Raw genomic sequence first — 21,886 nt, forward strand, 5'->3', positions numbered from 1 at the left:
GAACTCTGTCTTTACCGGCATTTCACTCTAAATACATCAATTAAGCAAATGACTGGAACTCTCGTGATGTGGACCAGTGATCAACGTTTAGGACTAGCCAAGAGGAGCCGTGTTCGAACCAAGCAGACGTCCAGGATTTTTTCATCATTTACTGCTATCAATTCTTGTTTCTGAATTTGTAATGCGTTCGCGCGGTAATAACCAAATCAAAAATTCGGTATTTAATTTTTTTTTTTTTCAAGAATATTTTTTAAGTATATATAACTCGATTATACATAATCATATATGAAAAATGGCCAAATATAATTATGTATAGTTATATAGTTATATATAATTATATATAATTACATATGATTATATTTGGCTATTTTTCAAATATGATTATATATAATCGAGTTATATATAATTATATACAATTTTATATGATTATATGTAAAAATTTTTTCTCGGGTAATAAAATTCTTCGATGCTGCAACTTTCATATCTTTGTTTGTTACCGTCTCTGAATAAAACGAAAAATACCGAAAATCAGTAAAAATGGTTATTTTCAGCACCTTGTGAACCGATTGATTTAAATACCGGATATTTTTTAGGGCATAATAGTAGCTTTTAGAAAAAAAACATGAACAATATCTAGCAGATCAGAATTACGGTAAATTACCGTAGTTTAGCGCAAATTGCCATAATTTACGACATTTCGAAGAACTGTCGTAATTTACCGCAAACTACCGCAAATTACGATAAAATATCTATTTTACGGCAAACTTGTAGTAAAATTGCGACAATTATCTGCAAACTTTGAGGCAACACTACGGTATTTTTACCGGAAATTTCCTGTAATGTACGGTATTCAGAAGAATTGCCGTAAAATACGGTATTTTGCCGTAAATTGCGGCAATATACCGTAAATCATGGCAAATTGTGACAAATTCGCCGTAAATTATGGTGTTTTGCGGTAAAATAGGTAACTAGGTTATAATAATATAAAATACATTTTTTTTAGAATTTTTGAGTGATTCATTTTGCCCCTAGTTTCACGTATAGGATTAAAAATTAGTAAATAATCTGAATTTGTGATAATTAAAAGAAAACAAGAGAAAAGATTTTTGATTAATTTTTGAGGTGGGCCTTCTTGCCCCGTCTCGCCTAATCGTCTTAGCAAAAAATACATTACAAGTAATTTTGAATATCTTATTATGTAATTATTACTGACTAGTAAACTTTACTGAACGTTTAGTAATAATTGCAATACAGAATATATTTTTTCATATCTGTTAGTAAATTTTACTACAGTATTGTAATTTTAATATTCTTTTTTCTCCGTGTGGAATTGGGGCGCTTATACCGTTCATTCAAATATCCCGCGCTTCTAAATTTTCATATCGACCTCGGTGTCAGCCATGTACATTCTGTTGAATTTCACTATACTCGTGTACTACAAGCAACGTAAATGAAAATAAAACACAAACAGCTGATGACTGAATCACGTCAACGTCAAATAAATGTTTATTTTCAATCATAAATATATCCATACATAAACATATATTTTTTATATAAATATTATGGCAGAGTCAGAAATTAGCAATAACACAGACTTCAATTATGACACTAACAGCAGAATGAGAGCAAATAGTTCTGATACTGAATCAACACCATCATCTTCTGTATCTGATTGTATTACAAATAATACTGACGATAATTCTGAAGAAAAAATTTCCGTACCATTCAGTTTGAAATCAGTCGAGGCTTTGCTGTCTTTGTCGAAGGTAAGAAATTTTCATAGTTTACTGGTAGCAATTAATTAATTTAGTCGAAGAATTTTAATATGATTTATTTCTCAACAGACGGCAACACTCGATGACTTGAATGAAATGATTGAGAAGTGTAAGCAAATGATACTAGACAGCCAAGAATGTACTGATGAGCGTAAATGGCTTGTGAGGCGGCTAATTGAATTACGATTACGTGCTCAAGAACTACGAGAATCCTCGGATTTGAATTTATTTGAAACTCAAGTTATTTTAGGGCATCATTTAATACCGCAAAAATATCAAATTCCTACTACTGGACCTCTATACTGTGATCATTGCAGCGGCGCTATTTGGATGATGTTACAATCATGGTATTCCTGTAATGGTAATTCGAATTTCTTCATTTTTAATAGTCGACTAAGGTAAAAGCTCCCATTATTGACAGGTCCCCTACTATTGACATATTGTGTTAATTTATTAATTTTTTAATTAACTGTATGAATAATCGCATTGCTCAATACTCCCGGGTCAAAAAATTTGATCTGATTTTAGTCTAATTGGACTATTTGATCTGTTTTTGATCTTTTACAAAAATTTTAAGCTGTTTTTAACCTGTTGTTTTAAAAAACAATTGCGTTACAGGCAGACAAAACTAGATTAATTCTTGAACTTTGAAAATTTTAGTTCTGAAAATTTGCAAGGACAAAACTGGATTAAATCATGGACTTAGAAGATTTTTATTTATGGGCAATATTTATAAAAAAAATATTAAGCTACAGAATTGATTATTTTTTGTTTACTATTTACTCAGTATCTTTTGTTTAAAAATGTCGGCAGTTAATGAAAGTTTGACAGCTTAATTTTTAGTTGTCTTGACTGCATATTTATAGCATTGAATAAAAGCGATAAAATAACTCTTAAAATGTCAAGAAATTTTTGTTTTTTACTGGATGAAATTTAAAATATTTTGGTATTAGAAAACATCAAAATTCTTGTGACATCTTATCACGGAAGCGCATTAGCATGTTTCAAATACCAAAAAATTAAAATAAATTTATAAATCTAGATTATTATTATTATCATTTCTATTTATAAAAAGTTCTGTTTTCGATTTAAAATCGATTTAAAACAAACTAAAAATTATAGTACATAAAGTCTGTTTTTGTCTTTAAAAGCAATTGAACACAGACCAATAATTATAATAAAAAAGTCTGTTTTTAGTCTAAACCCGATTTAAAACACACTAAATATCATACGGAAATAAGTCTGATTTTAGCCTGGATAAGGAATAGTACGGTCAAAAACAGATTAGATTCCTATATAAAATAAATACGATTTATAAACTTGAATTAAAGAAAAAATATTTGAATTTATCATTTATTTTAAAACAGATCTAATTTTTTGATATTTTTAACTGGAACAATAGTTCAGTTTTATTTCTGGGTATAAACTATTCGCTGTAAAAAAAATGTATCTTCCCGAGTAACCACCTTCGCTAGAATGTTTAAAATTTCTTAACAATTTCGTTTAGAGAGATCGTATTTTTAGAAACGGATTTCTCGATACAGTTCTAATGTAAGTGTATTATTAAAAATTGTTTTAGGTTATTTATAGTCTAAATAAGCCTAGAGTCATTGATTTAGATTGATAAATCTTAATTATCATTTAAAAATATCGAGTGTTAATAGTTGGTACATAAAAATTCACGTGTGACTAGCGACAGGCCACAAACTAAAGTAACTTTACCTCCTTAACATACATATCGATATATTTATGTTAACACGCTGTCTAGTAATTTCAAAATAAACAAAACATTGAATAAAAAATTGTCAAAGCAGGAATAGTGTCGTCGAATTTATAAAAAAATAAAACTGTGTCCTAGATGAATTTTTCATTGTAATTATCGTATTTTGTCGTTTTTAATTAAAATATTTATAATTAATTTGAACCTAATTGACGGTGGTCTTTAATCATTTTTTATAAACTGCTGCGCATGTGCATTAGATCTATCAATAATGGGGCCCATGGTATGTCAATAGTTGGCTCTGACACTATTTTACTTTGTCAATAATACCTACACTCGACTTGTTGGTTTTAAATTAATATATTTTTTATTTGATTTATTGCTATTTAGGTAAATTAATTCAAATATACAAGTAGAGACATCAATTAAAACGTCCAATGCAAAAAAAGTTGATTGTATTAATTTTAAATACGATTAAAAAATTCAAACAATCATAGACATTGTTAGAGTGTCAATAATGGGGACTTTTACCTTACACTGAGAAAATAGTATATTATACACCACGGGAAAAAATTAGGGCATTCCAACCACTTGAAAAATAAATCTAACGCACATCGCTAGTTCAAAAGCCTTTGACTTGATCAAAAATAAACCAAATGGCAACTTTTTTTTTATTTTCTTTTTTTTTAAGTGGAGATTTTGAAAAAAATTACAATAAAATTATTGATAGGTATCTTTAATTTTTTTTTTCACTTTTTTCAAAAAAATCCAATTTTTCTGGCGTGGAATGCCCCATACACGCCACGGGGGAAGATCGGACGTCCCAATCCGAATGTTTGCCACCAGGCAATAAGATGCGTGGCTTGGAATGCCCTATTTTTCTCCCTTGGTGGTACACTAATAAAGATGTCTGATAATTTTTTTAATTTTTTTAGATTGTGGTTTTTCATGCCATTGGAAATGCATTACTGATATAAGACGTGTCTGTGCCCATGTATTAGCGAGTGAAGCCGGTGGTTATATTTTCACAAAAGAAATTTGCCCTGAAAAAGGTCTTTCTGCCCAAGGATATAAATGTGCTGAATGTCATACACGTCTAACATTTAGTGAGTCATTTTTTACTTTTTATATTTCATTATTTAAAAGATTATTGTGATTAATCTTATTCACTATAAAATGCAAACCATATTATTAAAAATGGGTCATAATTATAATTTAAATGAATAAGTCAAGTCACCAACTTGATGGACACTTACAAATATGTGCAACGTAAAATATTTAAACGTAGTAATTAAGTAGATTTATGATTTAAATTTAATTTATTAACCTACCTTTCACTTCATAAGTATGATAATAATAATGGAATCATTTTAATCTAGAAAATTATATTTAATATATGATTTTATTATTATTATAAAGATGATGATTAACCATTATAAAAACTTTTTTTTTATGATAATTGGTTATGTAATACAACCTGAATAACGATTTGATTTACTGAAAAAGTTGCTCTTTAGTCATTATTTGTTATGTAATTGTTTTATGTTAAAGAAAAAAAAAACACTGCCTACTTACCTATAAATAATAAATAATTTTTAATTGCAAGCTGCCATAAAAGGATTGTCGCTACTTTGTTTTGGTAGTCCTTTCAAACAACCAGGTATTCATCTCTTGTATTTAATTCAGATATCCCTTTCTTTTTTTTTAATATGACTGAGTAAAGTACTGGAGGGTAATAAGGCCTAGCTAAGGGAGATTTTGAATAGAATCGAAAATATTGCATTTAATTATCGAAATGTATCATTAATCTTTATTTCAATGCATTAGCCATAAAATATAATGAAGTAATGGTAATTTTTACTGTAAACAAACAAAAATTATACTATAGGGGAGCGTGGGGTCGTCCCGGTCAGCGGGTCACTCCGGTCACCCAAATTTTGAAAATTCTATCATATTATAGATTTTGAATTTATTTTTATTTTATACTCTCATTGAATTAGAGGTAATTAATGAGCCCTAACGTTATAAATTAATTACTTATTGAAAATAAATAATAAATAAAAAATAGATCGACTTTTGATCTAAAAATCAAGGACATTATCATAAGGTTTTTTTATATATTTTACGAGAAAAAAAGAGTTTATAATTGATATGTATATAATCTACAGACATTTCTTAAACCATTTCAATTTTTATAAAAGTATAATTTTCAATCCTTTTTTTTTAAATGCAGTTTATTTTCTCAAAAATTAGTTGGGGTCGTACTGATCAAAGTTATGGGGTTACAACGGTCAATTGATTCACTTGTTTTTTCGACTGACAAGTCGTGGGTTTGTTTAATAAAAATATTACCAATATCTTATTTAATTAGCAATTAATTAATTGAGGTAAGCTTTTTGAAAATTTAATCTAAAAATTTTTTTGTTCATCAGGGGCATTTTCTTCTACAACATCGTAACATTTTTGTAATAATATTAATGAACAAATAATTAAATTATAGATGCCTCGTAAGCGAGGACGGAAAATGGAAAAAAAGTTAAATGTTGTTAATTATTAATTTTACATTTTTTTCTTTACTTCTTAAGTTTTAGTTGACCAAATAAAATTTTAATTTGATGAAATTTCAGCAATACGACTTTCGATTCTTAATTTTTTATTTAAAATTAGCAATGACCGGGATGACCCGCCAAATGACCGTGTCGGGTCGCCCCGGTCAAACTTACAATTTTTTAAATTCATCAAATATTTCTATTTACTTTTATACTTTAATTTTTAAGTATGTGTCTTTGGTTCTCTAGATTCCATAGAATAAGATAAAGTTCATTTTATGATCTAATAAGGATAATTTGAAAAATTTTGAAGATTTATTTGTTAGGCGATCGGGGCGACCCCACGCTCCCCTACTTAATAAAATTGGTACTAGAGATGAATCATCACTTAAATTTAGCAACAATACTTTTCAAGAGTCAGAAGACTAGATTGGTTTTTATAATTTCTTCTGCGCTACGACATCATATGACGGATGATGAAATATAGAAAACAGAGAACGTGGTATCGAGACTCTATAAATTTGTCGTAACATCTCTATGTAAAACCCTTCTACTAGTGTAGCCTTTAGCGAAGGCGATTATTTTAAATATCATTTCTGTCACTTAGGCCTTACTACCCGCGGGTACCTTCGATATAAAAATAAGTAAGCACGCAAATATCTGAAATTACTTGACTGATCCCGTGTGTAGGGCATCAGATCTATTCTACACACCCCCAAATATCTTAGAAACCAGGAAAAGTTTATATTTTATTATAGATTTTGTAATCATCCTAGAAAAATTTTATAGAAATTCCATAGAATATTTATAGAAAATCGGGACTAACTGGCTTATGCTAAAAAGAATTAAATCGAAGCCGTGCTTTTAGCCTGGATAGCAGTGTAAAAAATTCTATAGAAATAGAATCTTCAATATTCTTGCACACTTCTTGAACTATAACATAACACAAAATTTTTTTTAAGCCTTGTATATATAAGAGTTTAAATTTAAAACTTTGTATCAGTGTCTGCACAATCCATTAGATAAATTTAAAAAGTAGGAGGGGGGGGGGTATATTTAAGGAATACCTTAATGTCATAAAGAAAATAAAATACTTAATATATTTAAAATAACTTTACGCTATCAATTCCATAAGATTCTTACATATTTTCACTGTAGTTAATGTTCATTGACAATTTTTTTCTTCCAAGGATCGTATTGTATACTCATATTTGTATATTCGAATGTCTGATTTCAGAATCTGTATGGGTGGAACCTCGACTTTGTGACTATACAGGATTGTATTATTGTCAGCGCTGTCATTGGAATACAATGGCTGTAATACCAGCACGGGTAATTAGAAATTGGGACATGGAACCAAAACGAGTCAGTAGATCAGCAGCACAACTTTTACACCTACTAAATGAACGTCCTGTTCTTCTATTAGAGCAACTGAATCCTAAATTATTTGAATTAGTGCCTGATTTGTCACTCATTAAAGTACGTTTGTTTTTTCTTTGTTAAAATAATTAATAATATAAAACAATGATTAAAATAATGATACAATTGAAGTTATAAAAAAAAGAATGACATAAGGTAAAAGCCACCATTATTGGCGGGGTCCCTACTATGGACATATTGTTTTAATTTATTAATTTTTTAATTAACTGTATGAATAATCATTTTGCTCAATACTTGTTATCAATTTTTTGATATTTTTAAATGGAAAAATAGCTCAATTTTATTTCTGGGTATAAACTATTCGCTGTAAAAAAAATTTATTTTTCCGAGTAGACCACCATCGCTAGAATGTTTTAAATTTCTTAACAATTTCGTTTAGACAGATCGTATTTTTGGAAACGGATTTCTCGATACAGTTCTGATGTAAGTGTATTATTAAAAATTGTTTCAGGTTATTTATAGTCTAAATAAGCCTAGAGTCATTGATTTAGATTGATAAATCTTAATTATCATTTAAAAATATCGGGTGTTAATAGTTGATACATAAAAATTCACGTGTGACTAGCGACAGGCCACAAACTAAAGTAACTTAACCTTCATAACATACATATCGATATATTTATGTTCACACGCTGTCTAGTAATTTCATAATAAACAAAACATTGAATAAAAAATTGTCAAAGCAGGAATAGTGTCGTCGAATTTATAAAAAAATAAAACTGTGTTCTAGATGAATTTTTAATTGTAATTATCGTATTTTGTCGTTTTTAATCAAAATATTTATAATTAATTTGAACCTAATTGACGGTGGTCTTTAATAATTTTTTATAAACTGCTGCGCATGCGCATTAGATCTATCAATAATGGGGTCCATGATATGTCAATAGTTGGCTCTGACACTATTTTACTTTGTCAATAATACCTACACTCGACTTGTTGGTTTTAAATTAATATATTTTTTATTTGATTTATTGCTATTTAGGTAAATTAATTCAAATATACAAGTAGAGACATCAATTAAAACTTCCAATGCAAAAAAAGTTGATTGTATTAATTTTAAATACGATTAAAAAATTCAAACAATCATAGACATTGTTAGAGTGTCAATAATGGGGACTTTTACCTTATTAATAATTATGACGAGCAATTGAGGTGCGCACTTTTCAATTTTTGAACATTTGTTTGATTTTTCCCAGAGGTTACGCGAAGAATTACAAATGATGAAAAAATATTTAGTGTTTTGTCAGGAAGCTGATGTACAAGGATTGCCATGGCGCACTGGATTACGTACGCATATGATTGAAAATTCAGGTAATTATTCGATAAAAGATCTTGTTGATTTTCAAAATGGTATATTAATGGAAGAGATTCGCACGGCTTGTGATTTGATGCGTGAGCATATTACAGAATTATGTGAATTGTGCCGAGCTCGGTAAGTAACATAACAAAAAATTTACTAAAAAATTAAGCAAGATCATAATTTAAAATGTCAAATTTTAACTTTTTAAAAGATTTCCTATAAAACTTCCGATATTTTTTTTATAATTTAAGTATATAAAATCATAATGACTGGCCTTACACAAGAATTTTGGTGAAGTTATTCAATTATAGAGAAAATCGCCGCCAAAAGCATGTTAGATCTACCTTGCGCACGGCTTGTTCAAGATCTTCTCAAGTTAAAACTGAAGGGGGAAGAAATAGTATGGGTAACATTGCGCGTATTGAGCAATCTTGAGCAGGCTATGCATAAGTACCTACTTGAAGTTTTTTGGGCAGGAAATGTTTATTAAACTTAATCGACGTTAACGATACTAAAAATATTACATTTACTAAAGTTTTTCAAAATTTTATGAGCATTCAAATACATATCTATATATTAAAATAGCAAAGAAAATTCATAAGATGTTTCACATAGAGATGCTCGCTTTCGCCTCAATACTTCATGTAATTTATTCTAACCTATCAGTACTGGAATGAACGAAAAAAGTCGAATATTTCAACTAACTTTAATTCAAAAGATTTCTGAAGGAATTACCATACTAAGTACTACACGGAGAAAAGAATATAGTAAAGATTACTAAAAAATATGAGAATAATTAGTAAATTTAAATAGTAATCTTTAAACGCTTATGATTTGTATGAAAAATTAATAAACAGATAAAAGCATATTTTACAAGCCGTTTAGTAATTGCACGACTCATGATGGGAAGCATCGGAGAGTGATTTACGATCGAAAAATTTTTTTCGTCTCACTTCGGAAACTATTTCAATTATTATACCTTTGTTGATTCACGGAATTAAGAAATGTTGCACACCATTTTGAAGATAATTTAATGGAGATTAATTCCATACTTTTCAAAAATTTATTTAGTTTAATAAAAACCGACAAAACATCAAAATAGTTTAAAAAAATTTCCTGTCCGTCATGTACGGATCCCGTATACACGATAACTTGCGAAAAAATCCAGTGATTGAATCAAATTTTTTTTTTTTAAATTCTTTGAACGATTTGTAGATTTCCTATTGAAAATGGCTAGGTAACTCAGTGTCGTTTAATTACAATTAATAAAAGAATAAAAAGGCTGTATAACTATACATATATATATCTATGTAAAATTAACATGGATGGTGATATATCTATACATTATACATACATTTATTCCACCAGAAGCGCTTGCGAATAACCGTTCTAGTACAGCTGTTTTTTTTTGTGCTATCGCTAATTAGTAAGCCTGCATTTTTTCAATTCAATTCTTTTTTTTTTTATTTATTTTTATTTACATATATTTTTTTTTGTTATTAATCGAGATATTTTGAGAAAATTCTTTTATAATTATAAAAAATTATTAATATAATTAAAAAAAAAAAAAAAAAACAACAAATTTTAATGACAGAAAATTGTATATATTTTGAATTTATTCGTACTTCCCGCCATTTTTTTATTATTTTATTATTTCACAATAAATGAGCATTATGAGTCGTGAACTTTTGGATTTTCCAAATTTTTAGTAAATTTTACTATACTAGAATGGAAAAAATAAAATTAAATTTTTATTAGCTTTTAACTTTTTATTATATTGCTATCATTTTGATTATTATTGTTATTTATGTGATCAGTATTGGTGTTGGTTTCGATTTTTGTTTTTTAAAAAATTACTTGTTTCAACCGAGATTCGAACCCTGATCTCCCGCGCGCGAGTCCTTTCCTATGTCTGACGGCCCGATGTCTCCTTTGGACAAAACTTTCAGAACTTGTAATACATATTTGTATATGCTATTCCCACCAACTTTGAATTTTATCTATGCATAGTAGAATTTACTATACAGATAGTAAAAAAATATAATCGTGTTAGCAAAACATACATTGCATAGTAATTTTTAATATTTTGTATAGTAACAAATCCTATATTGTATTAGAAAATTAACTTTCTTAAATTAGTATTTATTAACAGTATTTATAGTAAAATTTACTATACAAATAGTAAAAAGTATAATCGTCTTAGCAAAAAATACATTATGCATAGTAATGTTGAATATCTTATAAAGTAATAATTACTAACTAGTAAATTTTACTAAACGTTTAGTAATAATTACAATACAGAATGTATTTTTTCATATCTGTTAGTAAATTTTACTACAGTATTGTAATTTTTACTATACTTTTTTCTCCGTGTATAGAGTGCCGAAAAAGTTATAATTTTAAAATTTAAAATGGTTGATTTTCTATATTGCACCCAGTATTTTTAGATATCTTTTATTTCTTATCATAAATTTTACCTATTGAAAAACCTATTGAAAATTACTGAAACGAATAGTATTATTCTCAAAAATATCGAGGTATTCAACCTTTACCTAAAATTTTTGGATAATATTTACAATAAAATTCTCTGCGTGTCCGTGATTATTAATTGTTCAAATCATTAAATTGAAGTTATTTATAGAATTATAAGAAATCAATTATATTATTATTATTATTATAAATAGAGTGAATATATCTTGCTTGGTTTTTGTTAAACTAATTTCAAACCGCTTCGTCATTGATGCGATACAAATTGAATTGAACTAATAATTTTTTAGTGGTCATTTATGTGAAATTTGCGGTAATGATGAAGTAATATTCCCATGGGACCCAAGTGCTATTTCATGCCAACAATGCAATGCAGTTCATCATCGTGTTTGTTGGTCCAAAAGAAATCACCGTTGCCCGAAGTGTGCGCGTATTGAAAAAAGACGCTCCACTAATGACAATCAAATTAATGAGGATGTCAATGATAATAATGATGATGGTGACAATTTGTTGACAACAAATGACTCGGTGCGTTAGATTTATGCACAAAAACTGTAATAATATTTTTGGGTTGGAAAATAACAGATTGTCATCTCTTTAGATACTCGCAGGGTATGGAAGTGGGGGAAATACTGACATACCGAATTGTATATAAATTCATAGTAATAGAGGTAGTAATTGAATATAATTGTACATAGAAATAATTGTTTTTATAATAATTAATAGGACATCGGTTAATGGTACCAAAAAAAAATCATGTTTTTTAATTATATTTACACTGAGAAAAAAAATTAAATTCAAGTAATTGTTTTTGTTACCATGAATACTCAAAATGAGTAATTTTTTTGTAAAGTTGAATTGATAGTTTTTATTTCAACAAAACTGTTGGTTTACTTTAGTAATTAATTTCTAAAAACATCAATTACTTAGGGCAAGCAAATATTTATTAAATTTAGTTGATACCTTCTCAAATTTATTACAATTAAAAACTTTAATAAAGCAATTAATTGATTGAACAAAAAAAAAAGGAATTGAAGGGAGATATAATTAAAAATTAGAAAAAAATTCTTGCACTAAGAAAAAAATTTGTTTTTGCAACAAAATGAAATTTTCATTAGCTCTAGAATTCAATAAAATACGTCGATTGCCGCCTCAATTATCAAAATCGGTTAATGTGTTCGCGAGATATCTTTGGAGAAAGAAATTGTCAAAAATGGTTTTATATCTTAATTTTGGAGGGGTGGAACTACCCCACTGTCGTCTAAGTTCGAATTCGATTTAGGTGGCCTCTGACATGGCCCCCAAGTGACTAAGGAAGTGTTAATTAATATACAAATCATTCTAATAGATGGCCGTAGAATCAGTTAGACTTTGCGCTCGATTTTCGAATCGTAAAATCAAAACGCACGTTTACACTTGAAAATATCATAAAAAACAATTGCATGTGATAGCATTTAGGGAAGTTATGGGGTTTTGCGTCCCGCAGGGTCAACCGACGCCCAGATTTTTTTTCTTAGTGTTAAGCAAGTAAATAAAATAGCTGAATAAAGTAATTATTTTACTTGATTGAAAAATGTAATTGCTTAGCACTATTTAAGTAACTAAAATACTCAAATCAGGGATTTGTTCTTGAAAATATTAATTTTTTTTTTCAGTGTAAAGTTTTAGTCACAATATGGTAAATATGCACAAGTACGGCTCCACCTATTTTTCATAAGCAAAAATCCAATTTTATACATATTGCTTTGAAACATGTTTTATTATCAGATAAGTATCGGTGTATAGAATATATTTTTGCACAAGTAATTTATAAGTTTATACATAAAGTATAAAATATCCTTGATTTCAACATTATCTTCGAAATTTTTAAGTTCCGTGCAAACACGCACTATTTGACATAATTTCCTTATTTTTCTGTGTATTGACTCTTAAGTCAGTCACCAAAATTTGATTAATATCTAAATTATTATTATTATTATTATTTATTGTTTATTGGTCTAATTAACAATAAGCGAATATTCTGATATATTTATCAAATTTAACATTTTTATTAATCTAGTCTTTGTCTCAATCATCATTCAATCATAAAATCGTAGTCTACACAAATAACACAAAATATTTAGTTATTGTGACTCAAAAAATATTCATAACTTGATTTACGGGATTCCATAACGGTTGGCTGTTGTGAACAATCGGCTGGTAGCTTATTAATTAAAAAAATGTTGCGAGATTCGCTCTGCGCTATACTAGTAAAGGGAAGCGAATACCGTCCAAACTACTTGCATCGCAAGATTAATGTCATAACAAAAAAATGTCAATTTTCGAGTACTACAAGAGCTTCAAATTATTGTAGCTCTCCGACCAACCTTTTTAACTTCACCGTCCATCTAACGGGTCTATATAAAAATTATCATTGTACATTTAAAAATTTATTTTGTAAAATTAGCATTTTTATCAATTTTTTATCTTTAGGTGCAAGACGAATAGGTATCTGTTTTATCTATAACACCATATAAGTCTAGAAAATTTAGTTCGTCGTGAACTGAATATCTGGGAAAAGTTTAATTATATATATTTAAAATGTATACACATGGAATTTAAAAAAATGTGTGGAGCCTTTCTTATGCATGATAACCAAAAATATTTTAAAAATTATTAAATGTTAATAAAATATGTTATGTTTCTTTTAAAAGTTTATAAATATTTAAATCATTGTTTATTTTTATTTATTATATATATAAATTTGAGGGTCAATAATTTATTGTTAATATTTGACATTGAATCCACATCCTGTCTAGATTATCGTATCCTACCAAAAACAGATTCTCTGTATAACATCGCGCCAAGTACACGTTTAAAATTTTTTACAAATAAGGTAAATGTCCCAATACCGGAACGACGAAGGGTATATGACTGATTTTTATCGTTTTAAAAATATTCAAATAAATTATAAACCAAAATAATTTATTACATCATATAGAATAGACATTTACCAATGCAAAAATAATCAAATTAGTTCATTTTTCTTAAATTTAATATAAAAAAAAAAATTTTTTCTATGACACCCAAAAGATCCAATACCGGAACGCTGAAATAGCCTTGTCCCAATACGGGAATTCGGTTGTCCTAATGCCGGAACAGAAAATAAAATAAGTTATTTTTTGCATTTATTCATGGAGAAAATATTAATAATTATTAAACAATATTAATGCAAAACGCGTATGAATGTAGCAGACATCAGAGAACTTTAGAATTATAAATAAATAAGATAAATAATTAAAAAAATAATATTTACAAAAAAAGCACTATTAATTTCAAAATTTTTTGAATTTGCATTTTTTTAAATTTTATTTTATCAATTATTTACTCGATTTATTAATAATTTTAAATTTGTCTGATGTCTGCTATATCACACCCATAATGTAAAATGTATTTAAAATTTTAAAATGATTGAATATTCCATGAAAATAAATATTTTGAACTAATTAGTTCAAAATTTTTTTTTTATTTTCTATTATATTCTTTAAAGAATAGAAACAAAATAAATCATTTGAGGTTATACTAGAAAAATAATTAAAAAAAAAAAAAACTAAAAACAAAAATTAATTTTGTATGATTTAAATTAGAGTTTATCTATACTTAATCTATTTCGTATAACAATTATACATACTGCATTAAATATTAGGGCTCCAGTAATAATTAATGTTGTACTTGATTTAGCCAGTCAATAAAACTCACTGTTAATGTCTATCGATAACATTAATATAATTGGCTGTTCCGGTACTGGGCACCGGTTCATTTTGGTGTACCAATAGACGAACAGTAAAATTAATATAATAATACTATTTTTTTCATATTTTTAATATGTTTTCTTGAATTTTATGTCATTCAAGATGCATATACAAAAAAAAAAATTATTTGAAAGTAATTCTATGCATTTTCTATAAGCTTAAGACCATTGACTGATTTCTTAGCAAAACCATTAAGAGACATGAAAAAGTCATGAATCCGAGACTATTGCTCTAATTAACATTTTTTTTTTATATTTCAATTATTTTCTAAAATCTATTTTATATCTTATTTTTTAAGTGAAAGATTAAGGTTTCAAATAAAGAAAGTTTTATTTAGTTTCATCGCGTACGAGTTGAAATATAATATAATGATTATCAAATCGTTCCGGTATTGGGTCTTGTTCCGGTATAGGGACATTTACCTTAAGAAAAAATTATTTTTTACAAAAAAAAATAAATCAAATCGAAAAAATACCAAGTACTTAAAATCCTACCAAAAACAGATTCTCTGTATAAAGTCGCGCTAAGTACACGTTTAAAATTTTTTAAAAGTAAAAAAAAAATTATTTTTTACAAAAAAAAAGTCAAATCGAAAAAATACCAAGTACCTAGTATGATGCAAAATCATAATAAACATTTTCATAAAATTAAAAAAAAAATTGTACATCAAAATTTCAATGTACTTAGTGTGCTTACAACAGAGTAAAAAAAAAACATATTTGATTTTATTAGAAATTAATTTTACTTGAGTCCATGTAGTAACGCACACCAAGTACATTGAAATTTTGATATACAATTTTTTTTTTTAAATTTTATGAAAATGTTTGTTATGATTTCGCATCATACTGGGTACTTGGTATTTTTTCGATTTGACTTTTTTTTTTGTAAAAAATAATTTTTTTTTTACTTTTAAAAAATTTTAAACATGTACTTGGCGCGACTTTCTACAGAGAATCTGGTTTTGGTAGGATTTATTTTTTTTTTTTTGGTGTGTTATTATATTTTTCAATTTTTAGTATTATTTGACGCCTAATTCATTGTTTGTCAATAATAATGTATTAATTAGAGATCTATACATATTTTCAACGCAATTACTAAATAAAAATGATAATTTCATTGATCTATAGATAGCACTAAATTATATATATATACACTGTAGATCCCTTATTAGAGAGGTAATTTTCAAATATAGACATTGCGGGTAGCTAGATAGAACATAAGAAAGTTAATCACGGATTATATTTTAAAAATTTTGAAAATTATCTGATACATCATTAATTGTTAGTTAATAATAATTACTTAATTAGAGATAATTATACGTATTTTTGACGCAATTACTACGTAAACATACTCCAACTGATCTACATTTATATCTGTATATACATATATATATAGCACTAAGTTGCCCGATTTTGGTACTGTTAAGCGGATATAACTTTATATACAACAGAACGAAATTCGAAATTTTGACGTTATTATTGACTACAAGTTGTTACCAACATTCCTAGAAAGTTGACGATAATCGACTGCCGCAACCTGACGCCAACTTTCTGAGAAAATTGAAGTCAACTTTCTGTCAACCCTGTCAACTAAGGGAATGCCAGCTGTGGCACACATTTTCTCAGAAAATAGGCGACTAATTGCCGTCAACTTATGGAAATGCCAACAATCTTTGCGGCCAACTTGATAACAAGTTGCTGCAGTTGGTTGCCACTAGCTCGCTTCCAACTTGATTATCAGAAATCGCTTATGGCTGAAGTTGTATATCTCAGCTCCACTTACTTAACTCCTCATTATAAACCAAATCAATGTAAACCGATTTATTCTGATTGCAATCGTTTTTTGGTCGTTTGTCGATCAATGTCGGTCTATCAAAGTTGTTTGTGAGTTAATTGCTTAATTATGAAAAAGTAAATAAAAATTAGCCTTTAATTTTTTCCATTTGACCCCTCTGCTTCGATATTTTACTTAATTTTTCCATTTAAACCCATAGGAAATCGTTTGTCGATGATTGCCGGTTAAAACAAAGAAAACAGTAATTTATTTATATTAAAAATGTAATTAAGAAACTAGATTTGCCATTAGTAGTCTTCAATAAAAATAATATTTTTTTTTGTATAACGATAATAAATCTTCCGATTAAAAATAATTATGTTTCCATTCGTTAAAAACCCGATTTTCAAATTTTGCTAATAAGGCATTGACAGGTAGCGCCACAATGTTAGATGTACGAAATAACCCTAAAAGCCACCTTAGCTTGAAATTGATAGTAATTTGATAATCAAAATTATCGAAGTTTGCTGTCCGAATTGGCCGACAATTTGATATGAAAAATTGGAAAAAAAATTAGTGGTTGATTTTTCCTTAATTTAGAGGTCACTTTTTGATCACTAGAAAAAAACACTAATAAAAGTTCCCATGAAATTTTCGTCAAATGTCCGTCAACTTCGGACTATTCTATTTTCGAGGACAATTTGTATACAACTTGCTATACAATTTGACGTAAATTTACTACCCGAACTAAAATGCAAATTCATTTCGAAAGCTTACTAGAAAAATTTTTCGTCAATTTCCAGGTAAATTTTTACTCCAATTTATTGTTAATTTCACGTGAAAAATTGTAAACTATTTTTTTATATTCAAGTTGTAGACATTTTTAAGTATAAATTTGATTACCTTCTTAAATGGCAAGAATGAACATTACCGACTTTTATGTGTAGCAAAAAGTGTTACCTCGAAATTGAGCAAAAATTAACCGTAAATTTTTCTTTTTAACTTTTGCTGTTAAATTGGCGGCAAATTAGTGCAGCAAATGTTCAGTAATTTCAATGTCAAATTACTTTCAATTTCAATCTAAAGTATCTTAATGTATAGTTTTTTGTGTAAAAGTGTCTAAATTGGGGGTGCTATAGTATATGCTAGCCTAATTTCATTATTTAAATTAGTTCTCATAACTAAAATGAATAAAGTTTTATAATTTTAAGACAAACAATCAATTATCTTTCGAATAGAGAAGGAATTTTCTGAAAACTTATTATTTTAAAAAAGTTCACATAGATACATGTGATTGAACGTGTACTTGGCGCGAGACACTACCGTGTCTCCTGATATTTAATATGAACTTTAAAATTTTAATTTTTTTCTATAATATTTCCAGTAAATTTTTTCTTTTATTTTTAAATTATTTATGAATCATAAGAAACTTTAATGAAAAATTATTGCAATAAAAAATATTAACTGTTATTATATTATATATTTCATAATAAAAATAATTATTTTATAAATAAAATAAAAAAAGTAATAAATTATTTTAGTTAGAGAAAAGATAAAATAATTTAATTTTTAAAATTATCATAATAAATTACAATAATCATTGTTAAGTAATAGTCCTAATTGTATTACACAAACGTAAACAAAACTTTCTAAAACAAAAATTAATTACAACTTTTACAATTTACAATAATAATGCACGGAGAAAACGAGTCTTGAAAAAATTATTATATTTAATATATTTTAGTAAGAAATATATTCTGGTCTAGAAGCCTAAATTTTAGGTATTTGTCAAAGAAGGATAAAAAAAAAATGAAGAATATTTTTACTATACATTATTTCATATGATTTTTATTGATATTTAAGGAATGTAAAAAAAAAATAAAAAAATCCTTGAATTACAGGCCGGTGAAGTGCGGGCTACAAAAAAAACGGTGCTTCCTGGTTGACATGATTCTAACCTTTGTAGTGATCTAAAACAAACAAATTTAGAAAATTTTTTATTAGTAAAGATGTCGCTATCGCATGGACCTTTGCCAAGAAAAAAAAAATTTTTTTCACAAAATGGCATCTACTTGAAAAAAAAATTTTTTTTTACCCGGTTTTTTTGACCTTTTCGAATTTTTTAAAAATACTTGAAATTAAAATTTTTCAAAATTCAAGGTTGGTGCGATAGAGAGATAAAAAAAAGATTTTCACCAAATTTCAAAGAAATCGGTAAGGTATAACTTGAGATATCATGTCAACCACTTCAAAAAAAATAGTTTTGAGAAAAACGCGTTTGAAGTTTGAGAAACAATTTCAGTAAAATAACTCAGATAATATTTAATACTCACTTGGGATTAATCGGCGACCCCAGATCGATATATTGGGTCTTCTTCTTGAAAAGAACGAGTCTTCAAGTTGTCCGACAACATCTGCCATTCATTGTGTGATTTGCTGCACTCGGCCGGCTTAGATGCCGCGTCACATTATCCAATGTATCTCCGAAAATAATTCGAATTTTGAAAAATCCGTTTAAGGACATATTTTTGAGAGTCTAAACTTTAAAAATATACAAAAAAAATAAATTGATTTTTTCAAATTTCTAGACCAGAAAACCCCGTTCATAGATGCATTACTTTTACTATTTATTATTAAATGCCCTATCAGAAAAATCCATGTAGAATTGCATGGGAACCCATAGAGATCCGTTTAGGAAACTATGGATCTATGTGATAATCCATAAGAATTAATATACCCTTGTAGGAAAAAAAAATATTGGCAACGGAGCCGGTCTTGGCACAATACTGGGCTACCGAAGCTCCCCCTCCCAAGGTTGGTCCGAGATCCGACCAACGTTCAAGTGACAAGTCTTGGTTTACCAGTCGAAATAACAAATGGTACCTAAAAACTCCTGGCGTCTGAGAATAGTGTAGCAGCCTAGTGGATAAGACGCTTGCTTACCAGCCTTGAAGGACCAGGTTCGAGACCCAGCAAATGTAAAAAAAAAGTTAAAAAGTTATAGACCATTCACACACACACACACACTCGGGCATCATTCTGAAAATAGTCAAAATAGCTTCCTAGGACCTCACAATGTCGACATCTGATGAAAACTTGATTTTCGAAAATCGGGGTGAAAACAATAACTTCCCGAAATTTTTGAAAATTAATAAATTTCTTATCGGAAAGTTAAAAATATTATATTAATTTAATTATTTATTGAAAATACATTTAATTAATATTTTATTGTAAGTAAAATTAATAATTATGAATTATTAATGTAGAGGAAGTTAACAATTATCTAAATTAAAAATATTTAATCCAGCACTTTGAAATATACATTTTTCCGTCTGCAGCAGTAACGATACGTGTGGCAGAATAACTTTTTTAATCAGAATACAATAGACAATGATACTTTGTCAGATAAAACTTAAGTTTCATATGACTAATAATTTTCATTAAAATAATATTCATTGATATAAGTAGCAATTAAGATTAATATAGTACAGGTTATATTGAACGTATACACTATATAGCAGCGCTTAACATTGAAACTGCTTTCACAATATTCAGCATGGGACTCAGTACCATTCTAGCATGGCTTTGATTACTATGCTACAAATATTTACCAGTAGCATGATTACTATGTAGTATGGTAAATATTACCAGAAGAATGGTAATCATTCCCACGTTACATATAGTAATGACTCCTATGCTTTAAAAAATAGGGCTGTTTACCATGTAAAATAGTACACGGAGAAAAAAATATAGTAAATTTTACTATCCCGTTGAGTAAATTTTACTATACTAGAATGGAAAAAAATAAAATAAAATTTTTATTAGCTTTTAACTTTTTATTATAATTGCTGTCATTTTGTTTATTATTGTTATTTATGTCATCTGTATTGGTGTTGGTGTCGATTTTTATTTTTTAAAAAATCACTTGTTTCAACCGAGATTCGAACCCTGATCTCCCGCGCGCGAGTCCTTTCCTATGTCTGACGGCCCGATGTCTCCTTTAGATAAAAGTTTCAGGACTTGTAATACATATTTGTATATGCTATCCCCACCAACTTTTAATTTTATCTATGCATAGTAGAATTTACTATACAGATAATAAAAAAATATAATCGTGTTAGCAAAAAATACATTGCGTACAGTAAGTTTTAATATTTTGTATGTAACAAATCCTACATTGTATTAGAAAATTAACTTTCTTAAATTTGTATTTATGAATAGTACCTATAGTAAAATTTACTATACAAATAGTAAAAAGTATAATCGTCTTAGCAAAAAATACATTACGCATAGTAATTTTGAATATCTTATGAAGTAATAATTACTAACTACACGGAGAAAAAATTAAAGGAACTGTTCCTAGTACGTTTATGAAATATCATCCCATACCGTTATGGTAATGATTACTTGGGATTATGGGATATAGACCCTTACTTTTTGGAAAGGTTTCCATAAATATGGTAACAATTCCTATCATTATGGTAACAGTTCCCATATCGCATGTGAAAGAATCATGGTAATGATTACCATACTCATAGGAATAGTTCCCATAAGCAAATAGGAACCAATTCAATAACCACATTGTAACAGTTCCTAAGCGTATATGGTAATGGCTACCATAATATTATCGTAATCATTCCCATAATGTATGGGAATTATTTCCATAATATTATGGGAATGGTTACCATTTTATTGTAATATAGTTTCACAAAAAGATTAAGTATACAAAAAAAATGCTTATTACAAAAAAAAAATTATTATAATTTCTAAATATTATGGTAACCATACCCATAATATTATGGTAACCATTCCTATAATATTATGGTAACCATTCCTATTATATTATGATAACCATTCCTATAATATTATGGTAACCATTCCCATAATATTATGGTAACTGTTCCCATAATATTATGGTAACTATTCCCATAATATTATGGTAACTATTCCCATAATATTATGGTAACTATTCCCATAATATTATGGTAACTATTCCCATAATATTATGGTAACCATTCCCATAATATTATGGTAACTGTTCCCATAATATT

General features: G+C 27.8%; 1 protein-coding gene across 1 annotated transcript; it reads left to right on the forward strand.

The window, feature by feature from the left end:
- The first annotated feature begins 1,415 nt into the window (after positions 1-1,415).
- Positions 1,416-14,556, forward strand: LOC103573732 (differentially expressed in FDCP 8 homolog). Its single transcript, XM_014441848.2, has 7 exons — positions 1,416-1,766; positions 1,845-2,136; positions 4,431-4,601; positions 7,282-7,523; positions 8,681-8,916; positions 11,562-11,799; positions 11,873-14,556. Exons 1-7 carry the CDS (start codon positions 1,563-1,565, stop codon positions 11,924-11,926), a joined length of 1,437 nt encoding a protein of 478 aa, XP_014297334.1. The 5' UTR covers positions 1,416-1,562; the 3' UTR covers positions 11,927-14,556.
- Positions 14,557-21,886: the final 7,330 nt, after the last annotated feature.

Source organism: Microplitis demolitor, chromosome 6, assembly GCF_026212275.2.
Source record: "Microplitis demolitor isolate Queensland-Clemson2020A chromosome 6, iyMicDemo2.1a, whole genome shotgun sequence".
Taxonomy (NCBI): Eukaryota; Metazoa; Arthropoda; class Insecta; order Hymenoptera; family Braconidae; genus Microplitis; species Microplitis demolitor.